The sequence below is a fragment of the Aquarana catesbeiana genome, linkage group LG13 (assembly GCF_042186555.1).
Source record: "Aquarana catesbeiana isolate 2022-GZ linkage group LG13, ASM4218655v1, whole genome shotgun sequence".
Classification (NCBI taxonomy): Eukaryota; Metazoa; Chordata; class Amphibia; order Anura; family Ranidae; genus Aquarana; species Aquarana catesbeiana.
Genome location: NC_133336.1, coordinates 45666645 through 45692437, shown reverse-complemented (window position 1 = coordinate 45692437; position 25793 = coordinate 45666645). Strand labels below are relative to the sequence as shown.

At 43.0% G+C, this 25793-nt stretch overlaps 1 protein-coding gene across 2 annotated transcripts in view; it reads left to right on the top strand.

Annotated features, from left to right (window-relative positions):
• Positions 1–25793, top strand: part of MAP4K5 (mitogen-activated protein kinase kinase kinase kinase 5) — a 200165-nt gene that overhangs the window by 106230 nt on the left and 68142 nt on the right. For both annotated transcript variants that reach the window (XM_073608559.1, XM_073608558.1), the window contains exons 4-8: positions 3161–3225; positions 9852–9907; positions 14758–14805; positions 23112–23154; positions 25325–25397. In XM_073608559.1, coding sequence (XP_073464660.1) covers positions 3161–3225; positions 9852–9907; positions 14758–14805; positions 23112–23154; positions 25325–25397 — 285 coding nt within the window. The remainder of the gene's footprint in view (positions 1–3160; positions 3226–9851; positions 9908–14757; positions 14806–23111; positions 23155–25324; positions 25398–25793) is intronic.

The following is a 25793-nucleotide window of genomic DNA, read 5'->3' as shown; positions in this document are numbered from 1 at the left end:
TTTTTCTTTTGGGATAAAAGTTTTACATAAATAAAAGCTGATCATTGTAAGCACTCCTGTCAGTGGTAAATGGTTTGTCTCATCCCTGTAACTGACACATCGGCAGGAGAGCTTGTTCTTTTGAAAAACAGAGCAGATCACCAGATGAGAATAGAAGAAAGTCTGAAAAAGAAAACAAAAAGCAGCCATCACATCTAAGAATTGGTGAGCTGCAATGTAAAGTTTGATTTTGGGTTTAATACTTCCTTAAATCCATTTAATCCCCCTGCCCAGCTCTTAACGTTTCACGTTGCTGGTGGGTGTGTAGTTTGAGGGAGGATTTTCATTCTTCGGCATTCCCAGCCTTTCTTCTTGGCTTGTTCCTACAGATTTTTACTGCTGCAGCTTTGATGTGGTCTCCTATAGTGTATACTCTTGTTAACACTACAGACCTATATAATGAGCACCTGTCATCACTTGCTTCTGATAAAGAGTGTAGCAAGGCTTAAAACTCGTCACGCTGTCTGCCGCTGCTTACCTTCCTTGTTCTGTTCTCTGTGTTGAGAGATTTTCTGCTATTTGAAAACTGACAGTTTTATTGGTTTTCAAAATTTTCCAACATAAAATATTAAAAGACCCGCATTGTTGTAGAAAGAAAAGACCTGGCAAGTTGTCTACATACATTATTGACAGCGATAAAACTCAGTTAAGACATGCAAATCATGTATATGGCAACATCAGATTAAGAATCAGAACTGCTGTGTCACAACAGAGGCAAAACTGCAAAAGTGTGCGTTGGTGAATGAAGGAGAAGGGAAATATAGTGAGGGGGTTAGGGAGAATAAGGAAAGCAAGAGAGAGCGGAAATGGCTAGATAGAGAATAATGGGAGAGAAAACATAGGAGAAGACACCCACCCGCCCTAGGACCTCTTTACCACCCGGGGACACCAACCACATGCCACCGCCCTGAGATCAAGCTTCATCAGGATATCCGGTTATAGGGGCCTCCAACATATCCCACAGCTCCCACACTTGATTGTGTGTATCAAGGGTATTATTTAGGGAAGCTGTCAGATATTCCATCCATTTAACATCTCTGATCCTGGAGTGCAGTTCAAAAAATTAGGGGGGTTCCCTCCTTTTCCATTTCAGGGCTATCAAACATCGCGCAGCCGTTAGCACCTGGGCCAAGAGCTTTTTAGACAGGTTAGAAAAAGAGGGGTGGTGGAAGGCCCAGGAGGAAAGTTTTAGGATTCAACGGCACCCAGGAACCAAAGATGGAGTGCACTGTCTGCCAGTAGGGGACGATCAGAGGGCAGGGCCAATAGGTATGATATAGCGTCCCCACATCTTTACAACAGCACCAACAGCGGGGATCGGCATAGGGTTATATGGAGTGGAGCAGGTCAGGGGTTTGGTACCAGTGGAATAAAATCTTGTGTTGGTTTCCTTTGTACAGCGTGCAGATAGAGCTCTTAGAGGCCTGCGACCATATAAGCTGCCACGTCTTCAGGGGTAGATCCTCACTTAGGACCTGCTCCCACTTGGGCATGTAGGCTACCGAGGTCTGGTTGGCGACAGGTCCATGGTCAGGAGCTGGTAGGTGCGCGAGATCATACCTTTAGGGGACGAGCCCTCTAAACAGATTTTCTCAGACTTGGTAAGGGTTTGTTACCAAAGATTGCGCATAATGATGTATATGTAGGTAACTAAAAAAAGCCTGTCTGGGCAGGTCAAAAGCATCTTTCAGATCCTGAAAGGACCGCAAGGTTCTGGTATCCACCAATTACCCATAGCGAAATAAGGCCCTGTCCATCCAAAAGTGGGACATCTGCGAGGTCAAGCTGTCTGGGACATTGGGTGTGAATAGAAATGAGGTGACCAGGGAGGCAGTGGTGGTAAGCGGATACAATGGTTTAGTGCCCCACCATAGTGTTCGCAAGGCGCCATTGGTCCCAGCAGCTGTGACCCACCGAGCGGTACATCCATACTCCACAACATGGAATTTGGGTGTGTGTAGGCCAGCCACAACTTCTCAACTTGTGTCCATCGATTGTATGCATGGAGGGTACACTGATTTTCTATTTGAAGACTTGATGGCCCTGAGGATTTAACGTGGTGATTGGGTACACTCAAGGCCTCATGCACTCTGGGCTTTTTAGCCCCTTTGAGTATTTTTATGGCATTTTTATGTGGGCAAAAGTAACAGGTGCGCCGTCCAGCACCGATGCCGGCAGCCTGTAAAAGTCTAGGAAAGGCTGAAAGCTGCTGTGGCTGGATGGTGTACTGAGTGGTACTAATGTTTATGGCTATATGTGCCCAGGGACGAATGCCCACACAAAAACCCTGGAATCTCATGCACAGTGGCTTAACGCCCAGTGTGAATGAGGCCTAATTCATACAGTGTTGAGTCTGTGGTATTAACAGGTTTATTGGCCCTGAAGCAAACCATATTTAACCCAGAGTAGTAATCTCACTTTCAGTGTGGCGTTATCTTTCACGAACAGTGGCCATACACATAACATGTTAAACGATTAATTCAGCGGTCATTCTGGATTGATAGGAGTGCAGTTTTGAAGCATTTGATGAGCGTTAAGGTACGTTAAAACCGCTCTGCAAATGCCTATTCCATTACAGGAAATAAACAAATCTTAACGCCCCGTAACTGTGCCTGCCAGAGAGCGATAGCGAAGCGTTACCATAGACTTGAATGGGAGGCGTTGAAACACTTCAAATGCCTTCTGACCCAACATGAGGCTTTAATTTTGAAGCGACGCGAACGCTTAATGTTTTGATAGTGTGAACAGCACTGTGTGTTGTCCATTGTATCATTTGTAGGCGTTTTTAATGCCAGTGTGAAGGTAGCTTTAGATACAAGTCAGATTTAGGGCGTCCCCATTTGATTTTGCCCCATTTGGACAAAAGCCACACACGGCTTTATACATCGTGAGAAAAATCGCTTAATCTAATGCAAAATGCTGGTTAATTCGCACACAGCCAAAGTATGTGCAGTTTGCTGAATGAATAGCTGTGTAATTTAATTTTTTTTTTTATAAATAAACCCCCCACATTTGACATTTGTTTGTATGCTTGTGGTAAATCTGAATCTCTCTGTACTAAATGACTCATATAAAGTCACATTCTGATAATAATCTCCAGTCTGTCTTGTTTACATTGCAGCCGGGAGAAGCTATGGATCTGTATGGAGTACTGTGGTGGGGGATCCCTGCAGGATATATACCATGGTAAGGCACGATATTGTGGACATTACAGTAGAGGAGTTGTTTATACTAGATGAACACTTATTCATTTTGCAGCACAGATTAAATACTTACAGTACATGCAAGGAAATCTATTATTATTTTTTTTTTTTTTTTGTACAACACAAGCATATTGCATTGAGATGTCCTTGAAAAAGAGGCCTGAATGCTGCAATATCCTGCATTTTCCAAATCCTGAAAAACGAATTTGTGTGATTGCCACGCAGCGCAACTGGAAACACATGTCAACAATTGTTAGCGCATGCATTTTCCAGCTCATCTGGAGTTAATGACCCAGAGAAAGTTGTTCTTCTGAAGGACACATTGGTTAACGTATGGCCTACAGGCAGCAAAGGCTCCTTGTGGTCACATGGCCAAGGGACCCTTTTCATATGTCTGTTAACGTGCGTGCTTTTTTTTAAAGGTCTTTTCACACCATACTGGACATAAAAACGCACTGTAATGCACTGAAAATGCATGTGCAGAATCGATTAGTTGGCCGATTATTGTTCGATTAAATGGATAGTAACCTTCAAAAATGTGTGGTGTATAATTTATTATGTAAAGTTTAAAAAAAAAAGCAATTTATTCTTAAAAATCTATATGCAGTGGTAAATAAATAACTAACCAACTAAATGATTAGGGAGCAAAATATCTAATCCTCTCTGAGAATGACAGAAGAGATATACTGTATAGGGCTGGGGAAAAAAATCGATTTAAATCTTGAATCGAGTTGAGAGGTCAAATCGATTCAAAATGTAAGCAAATCGATTTTTTTAGATTTTTTTTTTTTTCACCGCGCCGGTCCTGAGGCGCTGCGGGCTTGGGCCTAGTCCGCGGCTTCAGCCTAAAACTCCTGCCTGCAGCTCCCCAGGACCGGCACTGACACCGCGCCGGTCCTGAGGAGCTGTGGGCAGGAGCCTTTAGGTGAGGCCGCGGCTTCGGCCTAGTCCGCGAGGCCGGACGCTGCGGACTAGGCCGAAGCCGCGGCCTCGCCTAAAAACTCATGCCCGCAGCGCCTCAGGACCGGCGCGGTGTCCAAAAAAAAAAAAATTCGAATTGTAAATCGAGTTTTTTTTTTTTTTAAGAAAATCTCCCAGCCCTAATACTGTATATACCATTAGAAGAGAGATATACTGTATATACCATTAGAGGAAAGATATACTGTATATACCATTAGAGGAGAGATATACTGTATATAGGTTGAATCTGGTAAATATCATTAGACTCGGAGATCACATTTTTTATTTAGACCCCTTTCACGCTGGGGTGCATGTAATGTGCCCTGCCCCCATGTAATGTGCCCTGCCCCCATGTAATGTGCCCTGCCCCCATGTAATGTGCCCTGCCCCCATGTAATGTGCCCTGCCCTCACGTAATGTGCCCTGCCCTCACGTAATGTGCCCTGCCTTCACGTAATGTGCCCTGCCTTCGCGTAATGTGCCCTGCCTTCGCGTAATGTGCCCTGCCTTCGCGTAATGTGCCCTGCCCTCGCGTAATGTGCCCTGCCCTCACGTAATGTGCCCTGCCCTCACGTAATGTGCCCTGCCCTCACGTAATGTGCCCTGCCCTCACGTAATGTGCCCTGCCCTCACGTAATGTGCCCTGCCCTCACGTAATGTGCCCTGCCCTCACGTAATGTGCCCTGCCCCCACACAATGTGGCTTGCCTCCATGTAAAAGTTTACGTTAAATGTAATAGTAATGCCTGCTATTACCTCCAGTCTATCAGCCTCCACCTTCTCTGAGGTCAGATGCTGATCTTCCCTTTTTAAAACGAACATGTTATACTTACCTGCTCTGTGTAATGGTTTTGCACAGAGCAGCCCCGATTCTTCACTTCTGGGGTCCCCCACCGATGCTTCTGGCTGCTCCTGCCTTTAGAGTGCCCCAATAGCAAGCTGCAAATTTATAGTATAGCAAGCCCCTATAGCAAGGTAAAAAAAAACTTCTGCCTTTAGATCCACTCACTTCCTGCCCAGGACTACATGTCCCATGAGGCATTGCTCCTCACACATTCACATTCACAAGTTCTCAGGCACTTACTGACACGGATGGTGTATTGAGCTGTATGTGTGCTGCCCTGTATTTCCTGATATGTAAACAAATAATGCATTCTGTATGCAGGCCAACTAATCGGCTGGCCGATTAATCGATTATGAAAATAGTTGACAACTATTTTCATAATCGATTAATCGATTAGTTGTTTCAGGCCTAATGGTGTCCATTTAACATGCATTTTCATGCACATTGCATTGCGATTCATTGTATTTTTATGCACATTGCATTGCGATTCATTGTATTTTTATGCACATTGGCATGTGTTTTTATTTCATGTGGTGAGAAATGACAGGTCCCTGGAAGGGTCAAAATACATGTTTTCATTGCATTAACATGCAGGCAGGGTGCATTTTAATGTAATGTAGATTTACACAAAATTGTGGTTTGAACGAAAAACATGGAAAACCATTTTTTATTTATTTTTTGATTTGCACTAATCCAATGTGGGAAAAAAGCAAGCCACTGTGCACAGCGTGAACTCCCTAAGGGCCGGTTCCCACTGCTGCGATGTCAGACATTTAGAGTTTAGTTCAGCTTAACTTAAAACCCAAAAGTGGAACTTCCACTTTAAGCACTCCTCCGCCCCCTTATATGCCACATTTTTGTCATTGTCATTTTTTTTTTTTTTGGGGGGGGGAGTGGGTGCTTAGTTTTGAGTGGGACATTCCTGCTTCCACCTGCGGGCCGCCTAGGTGACTCCTCCTCTCCTCCTAGGTGGCCCCTCCCTCTCGGCAATCTTCTGGGACACATGACAGGTCCCAGATGATTGCCTGTCCACTGGAAGAGAGCAGCATGGCGAATGTGCAGTGCGCGCCCGGCTGTGAGGCTGCAAGCGGTCTTGACTGGGTGCCCACAGTTTCAATGGAGGCGCTGAGGAGAGGAGGGGGAGATGAGCGGGGCTCCGTGCGGCTGCATCGCTGGACCGTGGAACAGGTAGGTGTCTCTTTATTAAAAGTAAGCAGCTATACATTTTGTAGCTGCTAACTTTTAATAAACAAAAAAAGCCTGGAACGCCGCTTTAATGCCATTATAAAGGCAATAAAATGGATGAAATACTTGCCTTTCCTGGGGAAAATAGTGCTCCTATTTCCCTTCGGTGCTGCTGACTAGATACAGACTCAGCAGTTTTGTCAAGCAAATAGCACTGATAGAATCCCAGAGCAGGATCTTTAGGAAAAGTAAATATTTCAGAACTTCTATAATCCTTCCCAGCAAGAATGTTAAAGCTTTAAAGCATAAGTGCCGGAAACACAAAAAAAACCCAAACGTATATACTCATTTATATGGCTGCAGCATTGGTGTGATGCAGCCATGTGTGATCACTTGATCTCTCGATGCTCAACCCCTCCAGCTCTGAGTGTATCGCCAGGCAAGAAGGGGGCCAGAGTGGGTGGCTCAGGCTCTCAGCGGGGCTCTGAAAGCAATAGATGCTCTCAGCAGCAACTATAGATCTCTCATCAACAATAGATCTTTCGCCCGCAACAATAGATCTCACATTATCCAGCAGCAATATACTCTCCAGCAGCCAGCAACAATTAGCCCCTTCCTTCAACAGTAGATCTCTCCCATCAACAATTGATCCCCCTACCAGCAGTAATAGACTTCCCCAGTCACAATCTATTTCCCAGCGACAATAGAGCCCCCAGCAGCCAGCGTCAGTAGACGCCCCAGCACTTCCCAACACCCCATGGCATATACATTCAGTGCTTGAGGTGCCGGAGCTTCGTTCCCCTGCGTTTCTGCTGAAAATAAAGCCCTGTTCATGCATAGAATGCATGAAGGTAAAGAGCCTTTAGAACCACTTTAAGTGCTACTCCTGTAACCCAAAAAAGAAGTATAGCCAGAAGAGCTTTGGCCGTGTTTCTGATTTAACATTTACGTTATGCCCAATTTAGATGCGTCCAAACCAGTTCAGCAACTTATTCCCAAATTCCTCACGCTGTCCAAGTCAGAGACTCTTCAACACTTCCATAAATGTCTTTCTATTGACGTCCAGCAAAGGTTAATGTCCGGCCAGGCAGGAATGCTTTCTTCTGTTATGCTGCCAATAACATTCTCCCGCATTAGCACTCATGGGTGATAAAGAACAGCAGAAGCAGTTTTTCTGTTTGGTAATGATTTTTTACATGTTCCCCCCCACCACCAGCGCTCCTTTACAAGACCCTGTTGGCCAGATGTTTTCAGTAATTCATATAGTAGTATGTCAAAAGGAAAAAAAAATAATTATATATTTTTTTTCCTCAAAGGGTAACAATATTGTTTGTAACACTGAGCTCTAGGTAGATCTATAGTATCTAGTATAGTAGCAGCTCTGTAATCCTTATTTAATCAAGTACCTACATTTGACCTGGAATCATCCTCTTGCAGTCCCTGTACAGCAGGGCTGGAGTGTGAGAGGAAAAAGCAGCCACAAGAAGCCAATCAGTTCATGTGTTGTCAAAAAGCATGCTGGTTCAAGGTGAGCAGAGTGACAGAGAGATGAGCTCATCAGCGTGCTGCTTCTCCTTTCACTGTCAAGTCGCAGGTCCAGGATGACATGGTGTCAGAGGAAGTGGGTTGAATGATGCTGGCAATCAGACTAAGATCTTCTAGCAGCAGAAAACAAGTAATGCTGGGGGGGGGGGGGGGGGGGGGGCGGGGGCCTCATTAGATGCAAGCTGAATATTGCCGAAAAATATTATTTTTTGGCAATATTATTATTTATATTATATTTTTAATGAGCTGTTCATTTGCATCTTATTTTCGTCTGACATTCTGCTTTAAATAATTGAAAAAAATGCTAGTAACTTAAATCCTAAGCTTGGAAAATAAAATAATCTTCTGGGATTTAGGGCTTGTTTACACCATGACACCATCACCATGCATACATTGAGCGCGGGGAGCACTGTGTTAGGCAGCTCATTGAAAATGAATGGGCTGTAAAGCACCTCAACACATAGAAATTTAGCCAATGCTGCATTTTATTCTTCTTCCATTTGAGCATGTTAATCCTTCATTGTAATATACTGTATATACACTATAGACACATAACTTGAAACTGCTAGAGACTATTACAGCCCATTTACAAATCAGTGCTTCCACATCTGTGCTCCCAACAGCCCCTTACTTACTTGTGCTGCATTTGATATTTTTAACAGCAACATTTTATTTTATTAGATCAAAGGGAAACAACCCAAAAAGAGTAAAGGGATGAATAGAACAAAAACATAAAGTTGTAAACCGTTGAATATATCCAGTGAAGTGACTGGCTTCAGGTGACACAAAGATGTTTATATGCAGCCATCTCTTCTCTACATCCATTCGAAGTACAGAATTTATACAGCTTGTCTAAGCGGTCAGAAAAAAAAGGTGGTAGAAAGCTGAAGTTAGTCTGCAGAGCTCAGTGAGAAGAGCTCTGAGAGCTGATTGGAGGAAAGGGACACACACTCCCTTTACACAACACACAGGAACAGAGCTGAGTCTGTTAATCACAGGCTGTGTGCTGGAGCCTCCCTCCCCTGTCACCTATTTATCTCTTGGTGTCAGGAAAACTTGTCAGTAGTGACTTGTACTAGACATGTGCACTGCGGAAAAAATTGTTCGTTTTCGTTTCTTTTTTTTTTTTTTTTTTTTCGGGTCATTTGTTATGATCGAAATCCGACATTCGCAAATACGAAACTACGAAAACTTTCAAATCCGAAATGATAACTAACTAATAACTATTAAATTATAGGTTATTGGAATTTCCTTTCAAATTTGGCTGTTAGTAACGTAACGAATACGAAGTTATCCAAAGTAACCAATTATCCGAAATAACAAATGCCGCATCTAAATGAATGGAACGTAACAAATGAATAATAATAATAATAACAAGCTTTTATTATTAATTTGTTACGTTCCATTCATTTATGTGCGGCATTCATTATTTTGGATAAATTTGTAGTCGTTACGTTCACTAACAGCCAAATTTGAAAGGAAATTCCAATACCTATAATTTATTCGTTAATAATATTTATTATTATTATTATTGGTTATTTGGGATTTTCGAATTTTCAATTGTCGGAAAAATTTGTTAAATGGGTTTTCGTTAATTTCAAATATTTTCGAGTTAACGAATTTGTCAAATTTCGATGAAAAAACGAATTTGGAACGAAACAAATTGCACATGTCCAACATGTACATAAAGCAGTAGCAGAAAATACACCTGGCACTCTGGATTGAGACAAGTACACACTATAGAGGGGGATATGCTTTGTTCATATTTAATTTCAGAGGTTTACAACCACTGTAAATAAAAGTTAGTATACAGAAAATTTTCCATCACTCGCTTGAGAAACCATCAAAACACAAGACCACTGTCTGCACGGACGGCAAGAGCTGCCTAGTAAGTGCTAAAGGGCTTCAGGTTGGGCAATAAAGATGTACACACCATGGAAAGCCACAGACTGTCGGAGAGGTAAGTGGGCACCTGGGTGCTGGCTCTAGTTAAAAGCTTGTGTTGGTAATTGAGCCATCTACTGATGACGCATTTTGAGTTTTATGAGTGTCATGTGTCTTTATTTCTCTCTACAGTTACTGGACCGCTGTCAGAAAACCAGATCGCCTATATGTGCCGGGAGACCCTGCAGGTAACAAATGTTTAGCTGAATCCATGGTGTTCCCTCATTTTATTTTTAATGGCATTTTAACTAAATTTAAATAAGAGCTTTGAAAAATGGCCAATTAATATTGTCATCAGTTTAGAAAATCTGCAGCTTTTTGAGACGCACATAAATATCTTGCGTGTCAAGGATTTTCCATTTGTTTCCAGCCTGTAATGGATGAACAGGCCTGAATCAGGACCATAGACTGTTCACTCCTCTGCTCCTGCATACTCTGCTCTGGCAGGTATATATAGGTGTAAGCCGGAGGTGGGGGACTCCAGTCACATGACTTGACTCGAGTCAGACTCGAGTCACCTGTTTGAGGACTTGCGACTTGCTTGACAAAATTAAATAAATGACTCGAATTGACTTTGACTTGTCACTAATGACTTGCGACTTGACTTTGACTTGGGCTATTTGACTTGCAATGACTTGGCACCACCAGTGCTGTGTCTTGGCCTAGGCAAAAGCCACCCCCCCCCACAAAAGAAAGCTCCCCCCGAGTCCCAGCTTTGGGGTAGATCAGTATTTTGACTTAATTTGTGACTTGACCAAAATAAATGACTTGCTTGACTTCTAGCAGGGACTCGACTTGACTTGCTTGCTTTTCGCCACAGTAACTTGGGACTTGCTTGTGACTTGAAGGTTAAGACTTGAGACTTGTTTGTGACTTGCACATGTGTGACTTACTCCCATCACTGGTGTAAGCGCATCATTTGTGAAGGTGGCTTTACATGTTGGCTACCTGTGATTGGTAGGTAAAATCATCAGCTGGGTTTATTCGGTGATGCCAACAAATACAAAGCAAGCCATTTTCAAAGAAAAAATTCGGACACCTTGTTGCTCTAAGTATCATTGATCTTTACATTTTACGTTGCCATAAAATACAAGTTTTTCGTTTATGGATTAAGTGTCTTTACTATTTTCATGGAGGAAATTGCATCTCACTTCTGATCCTGCTTTAGAAGCCAGGGCTCCACTATGAATAGTGCCACTAGAGGGCACTATTCCTGTACTCCACTCAGGGAATGGTGATACTACTGTATTGCAGATGGCTCCCTAGTGGATTTTTCATTCTTATACAAAAATTAGAATATCATCAAAAAGTTAAGTTAATTCAGTAATTCAGTTCAAAAAGTGAAACTCATATAATTTATAGATTCGATACACACAGAGTGATATATTTCAAGCATTTCTTTCTTTTAATTTTGATGATTATGGCTTACAGCTAGTGAAAACCCAACATTCAGTATCTCAGAAAATTTTAATATTGAATAAGACTAGTTAAAAAAAAGATATTTAATTCTGAAATGTTGGCTTACTGAAAAGCATGTCCATGTACAGTATAGTATGCACTCAGTACTTGGTCAGGGCTCCTTTTGCATGAATTACTGCATCAGCCTGTGGCACTGTTGAGACCAGGTTGCTTTGATAGTGGCCTTCAGCTTGTGTGCATTGTTGGGTCTGGTGTCTCTCATCTTCCTCTTGACAATACCCCACAGATTCTCTATGGGGTTTAGGTCAGGCGAGTTTGCTGGCCTATCAAGCACAGTGATAACATGATCATTAAACCAGGTATTGGTACTTTTGGCAGTGTGGGCAGATGCCAAATCCTGATGGAAAATGAAATCAGAATCTCTGTAAAGTTGTTCAGCAGAGGGAAGCATGAAGTGCTCTAGAATCTCTTGGTAAAGGGCTGCACTGACTTTGGACTTGATAAAACACGGTGGACCAACACCAGCAGATGACATGGCTCCCCAAATCATCACCGACTGTGGAAACTTCACACTGGACCTCATGCAACTTGGATTCGGTGCCTCTCCACTCTTCCTCCAGACTCTGGGACCTTGATTTCCAAATGAAATGCAAAATTTACTTTCATCCAAAAAAAAAGGAATTTGGGCCACTGAGCAACAGTCCAGTCCTTTTTCTCCTTAGCCCAGGTAAGATGGTTCTGACGTCTCTGGTTCAGGAGTGACTTGACACAAGGAATGTGACAGTTGTAGCCCTTGTTCTGGATATGTCTGTGTGGTGGCTTTTGAAGCACAGACACCAGCCATAGTCCACTCTTTGTGAATCCCCCCCAAATTCTTTAATGGCCTTTATTTCACAATCCACTCAAGGCTGCGGTTGTCCCTGTTGATTGTGCCCCTTTTTTCTAGCACTTTTTCCTTCCACTCAACTTTCCATCAATATGCTTGGATACATCACTCTGTGTGTGAACAGCCAGCTTCTTTAGCAATGTCCTTTTGTGACTTACCCTTCTTGTGGTGGGTGTCAATGACTGTCTTATGGACAACTGTCAAATCAGCTGTGTTCCCCATGATTGTGTAACCTACTGAACCAGACTGAGAACCCATTCAAAGGCTCAGGAAACCTTTACAGGTGTTTTGAGTTAATTAGCTGATTACAGTGTGACACCATGCGTCTACAATATAGAACTTTTATTCAAATTTTCTGAGATACTGAATTTTGGGTTTTCACTAGCTATAAGCCATAATCCTCAAAATAAAAATAAAAAATAAATGTTTGGGATATATCACTCTGTGTTTTCACTTTTTAAATTAAAATACTGAATTTAACTTTTTTATAATCTAATTTTTTTTTAGATGAACCTGTATATGGGGCATATACCTGAGAGAGTTAAAGGGGGATGCTCGGAACTTGTTGGTACTTTATGTAGAGTGTGGAAAGGGATATCGCCCCTCCATGGTTACAGAAAAAAAGAATGCCTACTGATAACACCACAACACGCCCATATAAAATATAAACCTGTATAAAATACTTAGTAGGTTTTCAGTGTGCGAGTTCCCTCTTTTCTAACCTTAATTGCAATCTGAGGAAGTGGTTACTGCAGTTCCCAATTCTGACCTACGTGTTGTGAACCATCCTCACATACTGCATGTCTGCTAAGAAGCATATTCGTTATAGGTATGCCTGGACATGTCCTCCATATGCCAGATATCCCAGATAGCCAGTGATGGGGCACTGTCCCTCCGGCTGACGCCAGTGATGGGGCACTGTCCCTCCGGCTGACGCCAGTGATGGGGCACTGTCCCTCCGGCTGACGCCAGTGATGGGGCACTGTCCCTCCGGCTGACGCCAGTGATGGGGCACTGTCCCTCCGGCTGACGCCAGTGATGGGGCACTGTCCCTCCGGCTGACGCCAGTGATGGGGCACTGTCCCTCCGGCTGACGCCAGTGATGGGGCACTGTCCCTCCTTCTATACAAGCTAAACATGTATAGTCATCCTGTGTGACCATTGATTTTATTAGGGAAGCACTGGAAGGTTCAGAAGCCTGAGGAAGGTCAGATTGTATATCTGACCACATTAGGACATGTGGCCTGTATACAGGCTTCAGAATGTGGTCAGACATACATGCATGATGTCATCACCCTGAGGACAGAAGGTTTAAAGCAAACAAGTGCTTTGTCTATTCGAAGCAAAGCAATGAATTTGCTTTAAAACCAGTTAAATCCCAAGCATCATACTTACTTTACCTTTAGGGCCAGTTCACACCACAAAAAAGTCTTCCAGATCTGTTCCATATGCTTTTCTGCATGCATGTTTTTAACGCGTTTTTGATGCCTTTCTGGATGTTTGTTTTTTTTTTTCTCATTCCTGTACAGGTCTATGCTGGGAAAAAAGCAGCATGTTCTCTTTTTTTTTTTTTTTTTTTTTTTTTTTTCTGGAGCAATAAAGCACTCGAACTATGCTGGTGTGAACTATGCCATTGGAACCAAGATGACCTATTCTCCATGCATTTTTGATGCAGTAGAAAAACCACCATGTGGTGTGAACTGGCCTTTAGGGCTGGTTTAAACCACAAAAATGCACTCCAGATCTGTTCTGGATGCGTTTCTGCATGCATGTTTTTGTTGCGTTCTTGTTTTTGTTGTTTTTTGTTTTTTTTTTATGTGTTTCCGGATGCATTCCAGTTGCTTTTTTGTTCTTTTCCTGTTTTTTTCACTGTACTGGGGTTCGGTGCATTTTTGATGCATTCCAGTGCGTTTTTTTATGCATTTTACCACATTCCAGTGCAGGTAAAATGCAACATGTTCGTTTTGTTTTTACTGGAACGCTCTCTGGAATTGACCACACAGGTGTAAACTATGTAATTGGCGAACGTATAGCCTATTTTCCATGCATTTTTGATGCAGGAAAAAAAAAACTGCACTGGACTCCATGTGGTGTGAATTGACCCTTACTCCCCCGCCACTTTGTTTTGTACTGGAAACTGAAAAAAATACCTTCAACTTCTGGGTATGGAGGAGCATGTTACATCATTGAGCCAATCATTGCTATCGCAGTGGGAGCCACCCTCTGTAATCTATGAATGTCATCGCTCATAGCATTCATAAATCTTTCCTTTTTGCTACCGGCTGCTAAGCAGGGGGGTATAGTACCAGAAGGAAGGTATATGTAGCTGGGGTTGGAGGAAATAAAGTTATCCCGTGGTTGCAACATGAGAGAACTGCAGAGCGTTCCACAAACCTGTGCTGATCTGATAAGTTATTGCAGATAGATAGTAATGGAGCTGCAGGTTCCGGGTAATCATTGGAAGGATAGGTCATTGAGGGTGGCCAATCGGACAGGTTTTTTAACTTTTCTGACAGCAGCCAGATGGCAGCATGTAACTATAGACAAGACAGAAATGGGGAGATCAGGGGACTGTCACCTCTTGTCTGTGTTAATGCTTTGTTTATAAGGAATAACTTTTCTTTTGTGGAAGACCTTTGCCTTTGATCTTATCAGAATCTCGCTGTCAGTGCCAGCCTTTAATGATGCAATCACATTTTTACTTTCTCATGTTGTTTGATGTCTTACACACAGGGTCTGGCATATTTGCACAGTAAGGGGAAAATGCACAGAGATATTAAGGTGAGTGTCACAACAGTACAGTATAACCACTTGACCTCCGGATGATTTATCCCTCGTCATGATCAGCCTGTTTTTTGCGATACGGCACTGGGTTACTTTAACTAACATTTGCGCAGTCATGCAATGCTGTACCCAAATAAAATTTGTAAATTTTTTTTTCCCCACAAATAGTGCTTGCTTTTTGGTGGCGTTTGATATTTTTTGTGCGCTGTAAACTGGGGAAAAAAAAGGCCGACAATTTTGAAAAAAAAAAAAAAGTTTTACTTTCTGCTATAAAACCTATCCAAAAAAAAATACAAAAAAAAGCAATACGTATTCTGCTACAGTAAAAAGAAAAATCCCAAAAATCCCAATGAGCGTATATTGATTGGTTTGCGCAAAAGTTATAGCGTCTACAAACTATGGGATATTATTTTTTTATTTATATATTAGATTTTTTTTTATACTGGTAATGGCGGCAGTTAGCAACTTTTAGAGGAACTGCGATATTGCGGCGGACAATCTGACACTTTGTGAGGACCAGTGACACTAATACAGTGATTGGTGCTACAAATATGTACTGACGCTGGCTGGGAAGGGGTTAAACATCTAGGGCAGGGATATGCAATTAGCGGACCTCCAGCTGTTGCAAAACTACAAGTCCCATCATGGCTCTGCCTCTGGGTGTCATGCTTGTGGCTGTCAGAGTCTGGCTATGGCTCATGGAATTTGTAGTTGTGCAACAACTGGAGGTCCGCTAATTGCATATCCCTGATCTAGGGTGAGCAAAGGGTTTAATGTGTGCCTATCCAGTGTTTGCGTGTGCTGCTTTTTCTAAGGGAAGTGATGGATGTTATTCCCTGCCTTGCAGGGAAAGAAAATCTATCACTTCCCTACTGTCAGAGCCGGAGCTCTGCCTTGTTTACATAGGCAGCACTCTGTTCGGTGTGATTTCTTGAATTTTGAGTAACCGTAAGACAATTGAGTGATTTTGAGAATGAGTAATAGGATAGTATTGTTTTTCATTCTGATACTATTAGTGTTAGGTGCACATTTAGGGTCCATATTCATTGTTATGGTTTTAAAAAACATATTGATTCCAATCACACCCTATAGAAATGTACAGGTGGAAATCGCCCCTTTGAATACCAATATACAGACTATATCTTAATCGTACAGTACACAGGCTTTGAGAATCCTAGACCCTGGGTTATAGGCTGGTCACTTCAGATGACTGGACATTGGCAAAGCTTTGAGGACCCCCCGGGTACCCGCCCATAACACTACTTTAATCTGTGAGCCCAACATTTTTTGGGAGTGTCCCAAGATGATGGACCTCTTCTCCCTCCTGGATAAATCACTCTCTGCTTCACTAGTTTCTTATTTTATTTTTGGCTCTTCAATCAGCCCTTCACTTTCTTCTCATACAGAAATAAAAACCATTGAAGGAGTAGTAGCCATGCATCCCCATTCATGCAACCTTGGTAAAACCTTAGGAACCATACCTGATGTGGGGACAGCCTGTAAAGTTGCTTCGAGCACTGGATCCAGCTTGAGCTCTCACCCCAGCACTTGATGCAACACGTGTAGTTAGCCACAGCAGGTCCAAGGCCATGGTCCATTCCTATGGAACCTTGACCCTGAAGATCCCTATTGGTATTTGCACCATGATGGTCAAAGTCTGTAATCAATATAGGGACCAGTGACATGGACAAGCAAGTCACGGTCTCACTGTTTATTGGATTGCTGCTGAAGCCTCATAGCAAGTGCAAGACATAAAATCTGTTACTTTCTTACACTTGCACTTTTCCTTGCTGTTTTGGTGCCGTTTCGCTTCTTTACGAAAAGGCAGGAAAGAACAGCAATAAAACTGGGCCCTTAGGATTAGCTTAAGGAGTTATGTAAGTTTATTGGTTACATTTAGGGGCGAGGTTAAGGTTAGCTGTAATGATGAGGTTAATAGATTTAGGAGTTATTTTGAGCTATAGATGAAGATTTAGTGGTTTAGCTTCTGGTTAAGGTTTAGCTTAACCTTAAGAGGTTAGGTTCAGGAAAAAACAGTAACTATATATTGGTTTATCGGGTGCTTTTTTTTTCTTTTATGTTTTTTTTTTATAAAAGGTTTAATTCAGGTTTAATTCATAGAAGCTGTAGTATAGTACAGCTTCAATTAATGGCGAAGCTAGCCAGAAAGGGCAGGTATAGACGGGCCCCCTAAACCCCCTACACACAGACCATATTCGACATTTGACATTCAGGCTTTGTGTACGCCTGCTGGTCTGACAGGGGGGGGGGCCTTTTGGTCGGCTTCTGTCAGACGTGCATGCTGGAAAACCAGCAGCTGATCGGAGTGTTCTGGCGGGGGTGGACAGCTCAGTGGGGGAGATCGCTGTACTAACATTGAATCGTTAGTACAGTGGCTCCAACTGGAGCTTAAAGTTTTTGTTTTTTTTTTCCGGGTTGAACCAAAAAAAAAAAAAAACGAATAGTGTGTACCAGGCTTTAGTTGTATTAACCTGAAGGATGTGGTGCGGGGCGGTTCAGGGATGAAGATGGATTTTCAATAAGAAATGAGCAGTCGGCACAGGGGGCACATCCAACTGTAAGTTATGTCCCTTGTGCTGATTTTACAGTTTTTATTTTTAGATACAGATAGGCTTCAAGTGGCCATTTTATTATTATTATTTAAAAAAAAAAAAGAAGTTATACTTACCTGCTCTGTGCAGTGGTATTGCACAGAGTGGTCTCTTAACTACACTTTTAGGGGCCCCTGCTCTCCAGGCGCTCTAGTCCTCTCCTATGGGGGCTCGCTCCCTAGCCAGACTGCGTGTGTCCATAGACGCACACTGTGTGGCTCTGCCCCGCTCCCTCCTCACAGGCTTTAGTTGACAGCAGCAGGAGCCAATGACGTTTGATGCTGCCTCTGTATCCTGTCAGAAGAGCAAGAAGAGGGTTGAGCGCTGGTGCAGACAAGCACGGCATTGGACAGGAGAAGACTCGAGTGTTGGGGGGGGGGGGGGTTGAACGATGCAACTACTGGAAAATTTTTTACCCTAAACTGGTTGTTAACCCACCACTGTCACTTTTCACAATCCTCTCTCTTTTTCCTTGTAATGGCCCCCTGTGACTGCTATATGAAAATAATGCTGTATATACCTTGTATATTGAGCGCTGATCAGCACTGATTGACCGGCCGCTTCTCTCCTCTCTTCCCAACACAAGCAGTGGGCGGGGCCAGGGATTCCCTGCTGACATCAGTCAGGAGGGGAGGAGGAGAGAGGTATATACAGAGTTATTTTCATATAGCACAGTCACAGGGGGGCATTACAGTAGTAAACAGAGAGGATTGTAGCATAAAGACATTAATTTGAGCAGCAGGACAGGAAAGGGCGGTGCAGACACAAAGCTGTCAGGCAGAGAGGGGAGGGGCGAGAGCACATAGGAGAGCAGGCTGCGTATGACAAGACACGCACAGACTACGGTGTCAGACTACGGAGTCAGCACAGAGAGGGGAGGGTAGAACCAGGCAGGATCAGCCAGGTATTTCAGGTGATAATGGGGGCCAAATGATACAGCACAAGCACTGTGCTACATAACATGCTCTAAGGCAGGGGTCTTCAAACTGCAGCCCTCCAGTTGTTCCTGAACTTCAATTCTCATCATGCCTTGTCATGTCTGTGAATGTCAGAGTTTTTCAATGCCTCATGGGATGTGTAGTTCTGTAACAGCTGGAGAGCCGTAGTTTGAGGATCCCTGCTCTAAGAGCCCTTTCACACTGGGGCGGTGGTGGCGTCGGCAGTAAAGCGCCCCTATTCTAAGCGGCGCTTTACTGTCGGTATTCGGCCACTAGCGGGGCGGTTTTACCCCCCGCTAGCGGCCGAGAAAGGGTTAAATACCACCGCAAAGCGCCTCTGCAGAGGCGCTTTGCCGGCGGTATAGCCACGCTGTCCCATTTATTTTAATGGGCAGGAGTGGTATACACTCCGCTCCTTCACTGCTCCGAAGATGCTGCTAGCAGGACTTTTTTTTACCCGTCCTGCTAGCGCACCGCTCCAGTGTGAAAGCCCTCGGGGCTTTCACACTGGAGGCAAAGCAGCGGCACTTTCGGTCGGTTTGCAGGCGCTATTATTAGCGCAATAGCGCCTGCAAACCGCCTCAGTGTGAAAGGACCCTAAGGGAACAGGATCTTATTTTTTTTATTTTTTTTAACAAAAGGGTTAACAAACACTTTAATGCAGGGAACACACACAACAAAGATTATTGCATTTCCTTTATCTGTCTGACCTCCCTGCATAGTATCTGGACTATATGATACTCTACAGTCCTTCTTAATGTTGTAAACCCCTGCAGTAGAAAAAAAACAAAAAAACTTTCCCCTGTAAGACAAATGCATAATGTGCTGGTATGCAATGCATACTAGCACATTATAAAATGCTTACCTTAAAACAAAGCCCTCCAGCAGGGCTGTCACCGCTGATGGGGCTTCCTTCTTCCTCGGGTCTTCTTTTTGGGTTCACAGACTGCAGCTGTGTGAGTAGGCATGTATGCGGGAGCCCTCAGTTCCGGCACGCTGCTTTTGAAGGTCTGGCGTGGTGTGCTGGACCTTCAGAGCGCATGCGCCAGTGATGTCACCGGGTGCATCAAATTTGAATATCTCCTAAACCAATGTTTCTCAACTCCAGTCCTCAAGTACCCCCAACAGGTCATGTTTTCAGGCTCACCCTTATTTTGCACAGGTGATTTGATCAGTTTTACTGCCTTAATAATTACCACAGCCCGTTTCATCTGAGGGAAATCCTGAAAACATGTCCTGTTGGGGGTGCTTGAGGACTGGAGTTGAGAAACATTTTCCTAAACTGTGCTAGTTTAGGAGATATTGGTTTTACCTACAGGTAAGCCTTATTATAAAAATCACAAAGCAGGCTTTACTACAGTTTTAATATTATTATGAATACGTTAACCCTTACGCTGCCAGATCCGTAGAGTGAGATGGTGGGTGCCAGCGGCTGGAGGGGAAGGAGAAGACACACCTTCCCTCTTATCCCCTTCTTGTTGTGACCCAGAAAGTGACGTCTCTAATATCACTTCCGGGTCAAGCTCTTGGTGTTCCCGGCTGAGCCAGGAAAATATGTTTTGCAATGCGATCTGCGTTGCAAACATTCAGTGGAGCACAGGGGAGACATGCAGGGTCTTTTAGAGAGTAAAGAGGACCTGTCATCTAAAAAACATCACACATGGGACTTTTTGTCTTCTATGTAATGAAAAAAAAGTAAAAAAAATATATATATTTTTGCAAAAAAATAAAGTTACACCCAAAAACATAAATCCGTACGTAAACACATCCGTCAAGGGCATCTACTCGTGAAAACATCAATTGCAATACACAGGTTACATATTGCCACGGACACCAGAGTGAGAGCAATATTTCTAACACCAGACCTCCTCCATAACACAAAACTGATACCTATAGGGGGCTTTTGAAGCTTCCCCTATAGAAAATAAAGGGTACTGATGCTTGTCACCATTTCACGAGCGCATACAAATTTAAGGTTGGACATGGGTATTTATTTACTCGGCGCAACCGCGTCTATTATATTTTACCACAAATTTTGGTCATTTATTGCATTTGTTTTCCTTAAAAATTCACTTTAGTGTGTGTGTTTTTTTTTTTTTTTTTACTAAAATTTTGCGGTAATATCGTGTGACATAAAAAAGTTGAACTACCACTTTTTTTTTTTTCTCTAGGGCAGTGATGGCGAACCTTGGCACCTCAGAGGTTTTGGAACTACATTTCCCATGATGCTTAACTACACTGTAGAATGCATGGGCATCGTGGGAAATGTAGTTCCAAAACCTCTGGGGTGCGAACAATTGCCATCACTGCTCTAGGGTGTCCGCTTTGCGAAAATATATAATGTTTGGGGGTTTTATGTAACCTTCAGGCCGAAAATGATTTTTTTTAAACGTGTGCAAAAAAAAAAAAATCGCAATAACGGCTCTTGCAGTGAAAGAGTTAATGGAGAACAAATAAACATGAATTTTATAAACTACTATTGTGTATTGGTATCTGTATCATGGGTGATCTGTGGTTCGTTTTAGCCAGAGTTTCAGAATTGGCAATGCTTTGCACTTCAGGACCTTGGGAGACAGTAATGGAAGATACAGTATGGGGAAGCCTATATACAGGTAGAGGCTACATTGTGGGAAGGCTGTTCATCCAGTGCACAAAAAATAGAGGAAAAAAGAATATGCTGTATCATTGAGTGTTATATTTGTACACGTTTGCAAATATATATGGAGTGCTTGAAGACGGCTGTGTAACACTCAGTCCTCCTTGAATCAATGAGAACATATGTAAAAGGACATATATTAATTGAATTGACAGCAAACTTCCCTGGGAGTCACCCATATACACACCCTGTAGCATTACTGCATACATTGTAAGAGATCTCGCTGATAACAAGGTTAGCCCTATTACTCAGTATGATCTATTGAACCGCTGAGTTACTGACTACATTCTCATGAATGATAATTGTCCCTGCAGTGTTTAGATTGGTGACGCAGTCTATATTTCTGCTTATGTAAAAATTAATACTGCGCTGATGTTCCAATATGAATAAAAAGCAGTCAGCACCACAAAGGACAAATATGTGTTTACAAAAAAATATAAAAAATAAGTGCAGTGCCAATCAAGTGTCGAAAAAGATATACAGGGACCCTATCTAGAGGATATACCTGTAAATCTAATAATTATTGTCCTGAAAATTCATGTTTTAATATTAAAACGGAATCCTAATAATGGATAATAAATTCAGTGCAAAAATAGAATCTGTGTGTCAATACTGAATATTAAAGACATAAACAAAATTAATCTATTTATAACACTCACAAATCTAACATATAGAATCACAATAAACTAGGGCTGTTACTGATTAAAATTTTCATGTTCGATTAATCAAATTTTTTTTTTAATCGATTAATCGACTAATTTCGATTAATTATAACGCACATACAGATCCAACTACTTTTAGCTGATTAAGCACCGTTGTTATGGCAACGGCCGAAGCCATAAACTCAGCCTCACCGTGCCCATCATCTCAGCCTCACCGTGCCCATCATCTCAGCCTCACCGTGCCCATCATCTCAGCCTCACCGTGCCCATCATCTCAGCCTCGCCGTGCCCATCATCTCAGCCTCGCCGTGCCCATCATCTCAGCCTCGCCGTGCCCATCATCTCAGCCTCGCCGTGCCCATCATCGCAGCCTCGCCGTGCCCATAACCGCAGCCTCGCCGTGCCCATAACCGCAGCCTCGCCGTGCCCATAACCGCAGCCTCGCCGTGCCCATAACCGCAGCCTCGCCGTGCCCATAACCGCAGCCTCGCCGTGCCCATAACCGCAGCCTCGCCGTGCCCATAACCGCAGCCTCGCCGTGCCCATAACCGCAGCCTCGCCGTGCCCATAACCGCAGCCTCGCCGTGCCCATAACCGCAGCCTCGCCGTGCCCATAATGCAGTCTCACCGTGCCCATAATCGCAGCCACACTGTAGTCAGTGCCTATGCCTGGATTACACAGTCTGCGGGCATCTCCCGCTGTGTGTCTCGGAGCTGAGTGTGAAAACTTTGGCCGCGCTGTGAGAAAAGTCCCACCCTCCTCCTAGATCAGCTTGTGTGATAGACAGAACACTGCGTCTATCACACGAGCTGATCTAGGAGGAGGGCAGGACTTTTTTCACAGCGTTTTCCCAAAGTTTTCACACTCAGCTCGGAGACACATAGTGGGAGATGCCCGCAGACTGTATATGACATATAGTGGAGGAGGAGGGAGTGGAGCACTGCGCTGCAGCCACAGCTTGGCCCAAAGCAGCACCAGGGCAGGCAGCCTACCGATCAAAATAATTTTGATCGATCAAAAAAATTAATGATTAATAGAGGAATTAATCGCTAATTGCCGCAGCCCTACAGTAAACAAATTATCTTGCTTAAATAATTAAAAAATTTGAGTGAATGTCCCCTGGCCACAACATGTATTGTGTTTAAGAGTTGTACAGTCCAATATTGAAAAGAAGGGGAAATAGTGCAAAAAAATAAAATAGTGCACTTTTGTTTGCACTGAATTTATTATCTGTTATTAGGATTCTGTTTTAATACCAACACATGCCTTTTCAAGACAACAATTACCGTACTAGATTTCCAGGTGTATCCTCTAGATAGGGTCCCGGTATATCTATTTCTACACTTGATTAGTGCTGCACTTATTTCAGATATATTTCTGCTGCATGGCTGTAACAGTAAAATGCTGCTAAATCAAGTTTTATTTCTCTTGCAGGGTGCCAACATACTACTCACAGACAATGGCGATGTCAAACTAGGTAATGGCTGTATATCTTTTGTTTTTACAGTGCTGTATAGAAGGAGCTTTGTTATCCTACAGCAGAGCTTGGCAAATCCAGAACCCTCTAGCTGTTGTGGAACTACAGTTCCCAGAATGCCTTGCAAACCACTGGCTGATGAGGCATGTTGGAATTTGTAGTTCTATCACTGAATGGCTTTTGGATATTCCTAGAACTTCAGGAAGGTGCAACTGTTCATTAAAAGTATATCTTAGCCAAAGATCAAAAGTGTAATATAGTCAGTTTACCAGTCTCCAGATGTGGTGGCTACATTAGTGTGTTTTTTTTATTTGTTATTTTTTGCTAAGTACGTTTTCTGCAAGTGCAGAAAAATACCTGATGACCCTGCCAAAAATTATCTCAGCCTTCCTTGCTTTTTTTTTTTTTTTTTAGCACCCACCCCCTATGTAACAGTGTTAAGGAGAGATTGAGTTGTTGTGCAATTCATTACAGCAGGCCGAGGCCCCTTTCACACTGCCGCGACTTAAAAGTCCAGTGATTTTGCGGCTGCGATTTTGACGCGATTTCACGGAATGCCTTGTAAAATTTAGGTCTATGGACCTCAATTCACAGTCACAAAGTCAGACCAAAGTAGTACAGGGACTACTTTGAAGTCGGTGCGAATTGAAGTCGCACAGATATGAATGGTGGGTATTGGTAATCGTGGGGTGTGACTTGTCATGCGACTCTGATGTCCAAAGTCGTAGGAAGAGTCGCAAGAGTGTGAAAGGGGCCTAAGGAGACAACAGTAACTGAGTGTTGTCACCCTAGGATAGGGATCTTCAAACTACGGCCCTCCAGCTGTTGTGGAACTACACATCCCATGAGGCATTGTGAAACTGACATTCACAGACATGACTAGGCATGATGGGAATTGTAGTTCCGGAACAACTGGAGGGCCGTATTTTGAAGACCCCCTGCCCTAGGACATGAAGTGTGTTACTGGTAAGAATAACAGATAAGAGCCTAATAGAAAAAGTAATGCAGCCACTACATCTGAAGACTGGTACACTGCATATATTATATTTTTGTTTTTTGGTTTAGATACACTTAGGGGTCTATGTATAAAAACAGTTGTGTGGATGTGATAAACATCTGCACAGTTAGGATGAAAATTGCCATACTTCCTCTGTTATGTGTAGTTTCTGTATCCTCCATGCCATTGGACATAATGGAGGGGGGGGGGGGGGTTTACAAAAACTGGAGCATGCAGAATCTGATGCAGCTGTGCATAGTACCAACTTGTTCTTCTAACTTCAGCTTGTTCAATTAAGCTTTGACAATAAAACCTAGAAGTTGATTGCAGAGCTGCACCAGATTCTGCGTCAGTTTTAGTAAATCTCCCCAAATTAGTTTCTGTTTCCCAATTGACGTATTATATTGGCAACTAGGTGGCATCGATGATATGGGGGCTACCTGTATTAGAGAGAATACAGCAATTTTCATCCTGATTGTGTGGATGTTTGTTATATCCGCACAGCCAACATTTTTATACATAGGGGTTGGTTTGCTAAAACTGCAAAATTTGTTGCAACTGTGCATGATAGCCAATCAGCTTCTAACTTCAGCTTAAAATGTCATACTTGTCTGTCATACTTGTCTGCTCTGTGTAGTGGTTTTTGCAAACAGCAGCCCCCATCCTACTCTTCTTGGGTCCCCTGCCAGCACTGCTGGCTCCCCCTCCAGCTGCTTGCTATGGGGGCACTGGTGCATGCTCACTCCCGAGCCCTGCTCTATGCGTCCATAAGATCTAAATCGACCTCAAAGACTCCTAAGATACTTTTCAGGCACTTCCAAAGTCAGTATATGATTCAGCTAATGTCTCATGAGGCCTGATTTTTTTATACAAGGCAGGTAGTAGATGATTGCAACGGATTATCCTATTTTAGGCTCTGAAAAGTGTTGTGAACCCCCCATTCCTAATTCTTAGCATCTGCGTATCATCACAGCAAGGATGCCTGGATCACAAACCCTTACTTGGGCACAGGGCCACATATTTTTAAAAAGGCTTTTTTTTGTTCGCTATTTGCAAATTCATGTTCGGTTACATCAAAAATAAAATGGTTGCCTGCGTTAAGTGAGCAGATATGCTTTAAAATGGTCAGCTTGCCAACTCTCATGGATTTTTCTTTGAACTTTATTTTCACAGCGGACTTTGGTGTGGCAGCAAAAATAACAGCAACAATTGCCAAAAGGAAATCTTTTATCGGAACCCCATACTGGTAATAAAATACTTCTCCTTCCACTCGGGTATAGTGGGCCTCATTACTGGAAGAGTCTAAAGGGACCCTGTCCATTTCAGCCAGTTAGATCGTGCCTTTCTTATAATAATAATGTTATTATTATAATACAGGATTTATATAGCGCCAATAGTTTTTGCAGCGCTTTACATTATAAAGGGGGACAGGGACAGTACAATTACAATATAGGGGGGAGTATGAGGTCCCTGCTCATGGAGCTTACAATCTAAACGGAGAGGGAGGTGGCACAAAAGGTAATAGCTGCAGGGGATGATCTGATGGAGGTGACCCAAGTATAGTCTTTAGGTGGAGGTGGGGTAGGCTTCCCTAAATGAGTTTTCAAGGATCGCCTAAAGGTGGATAGGGTAGGAGCTAACG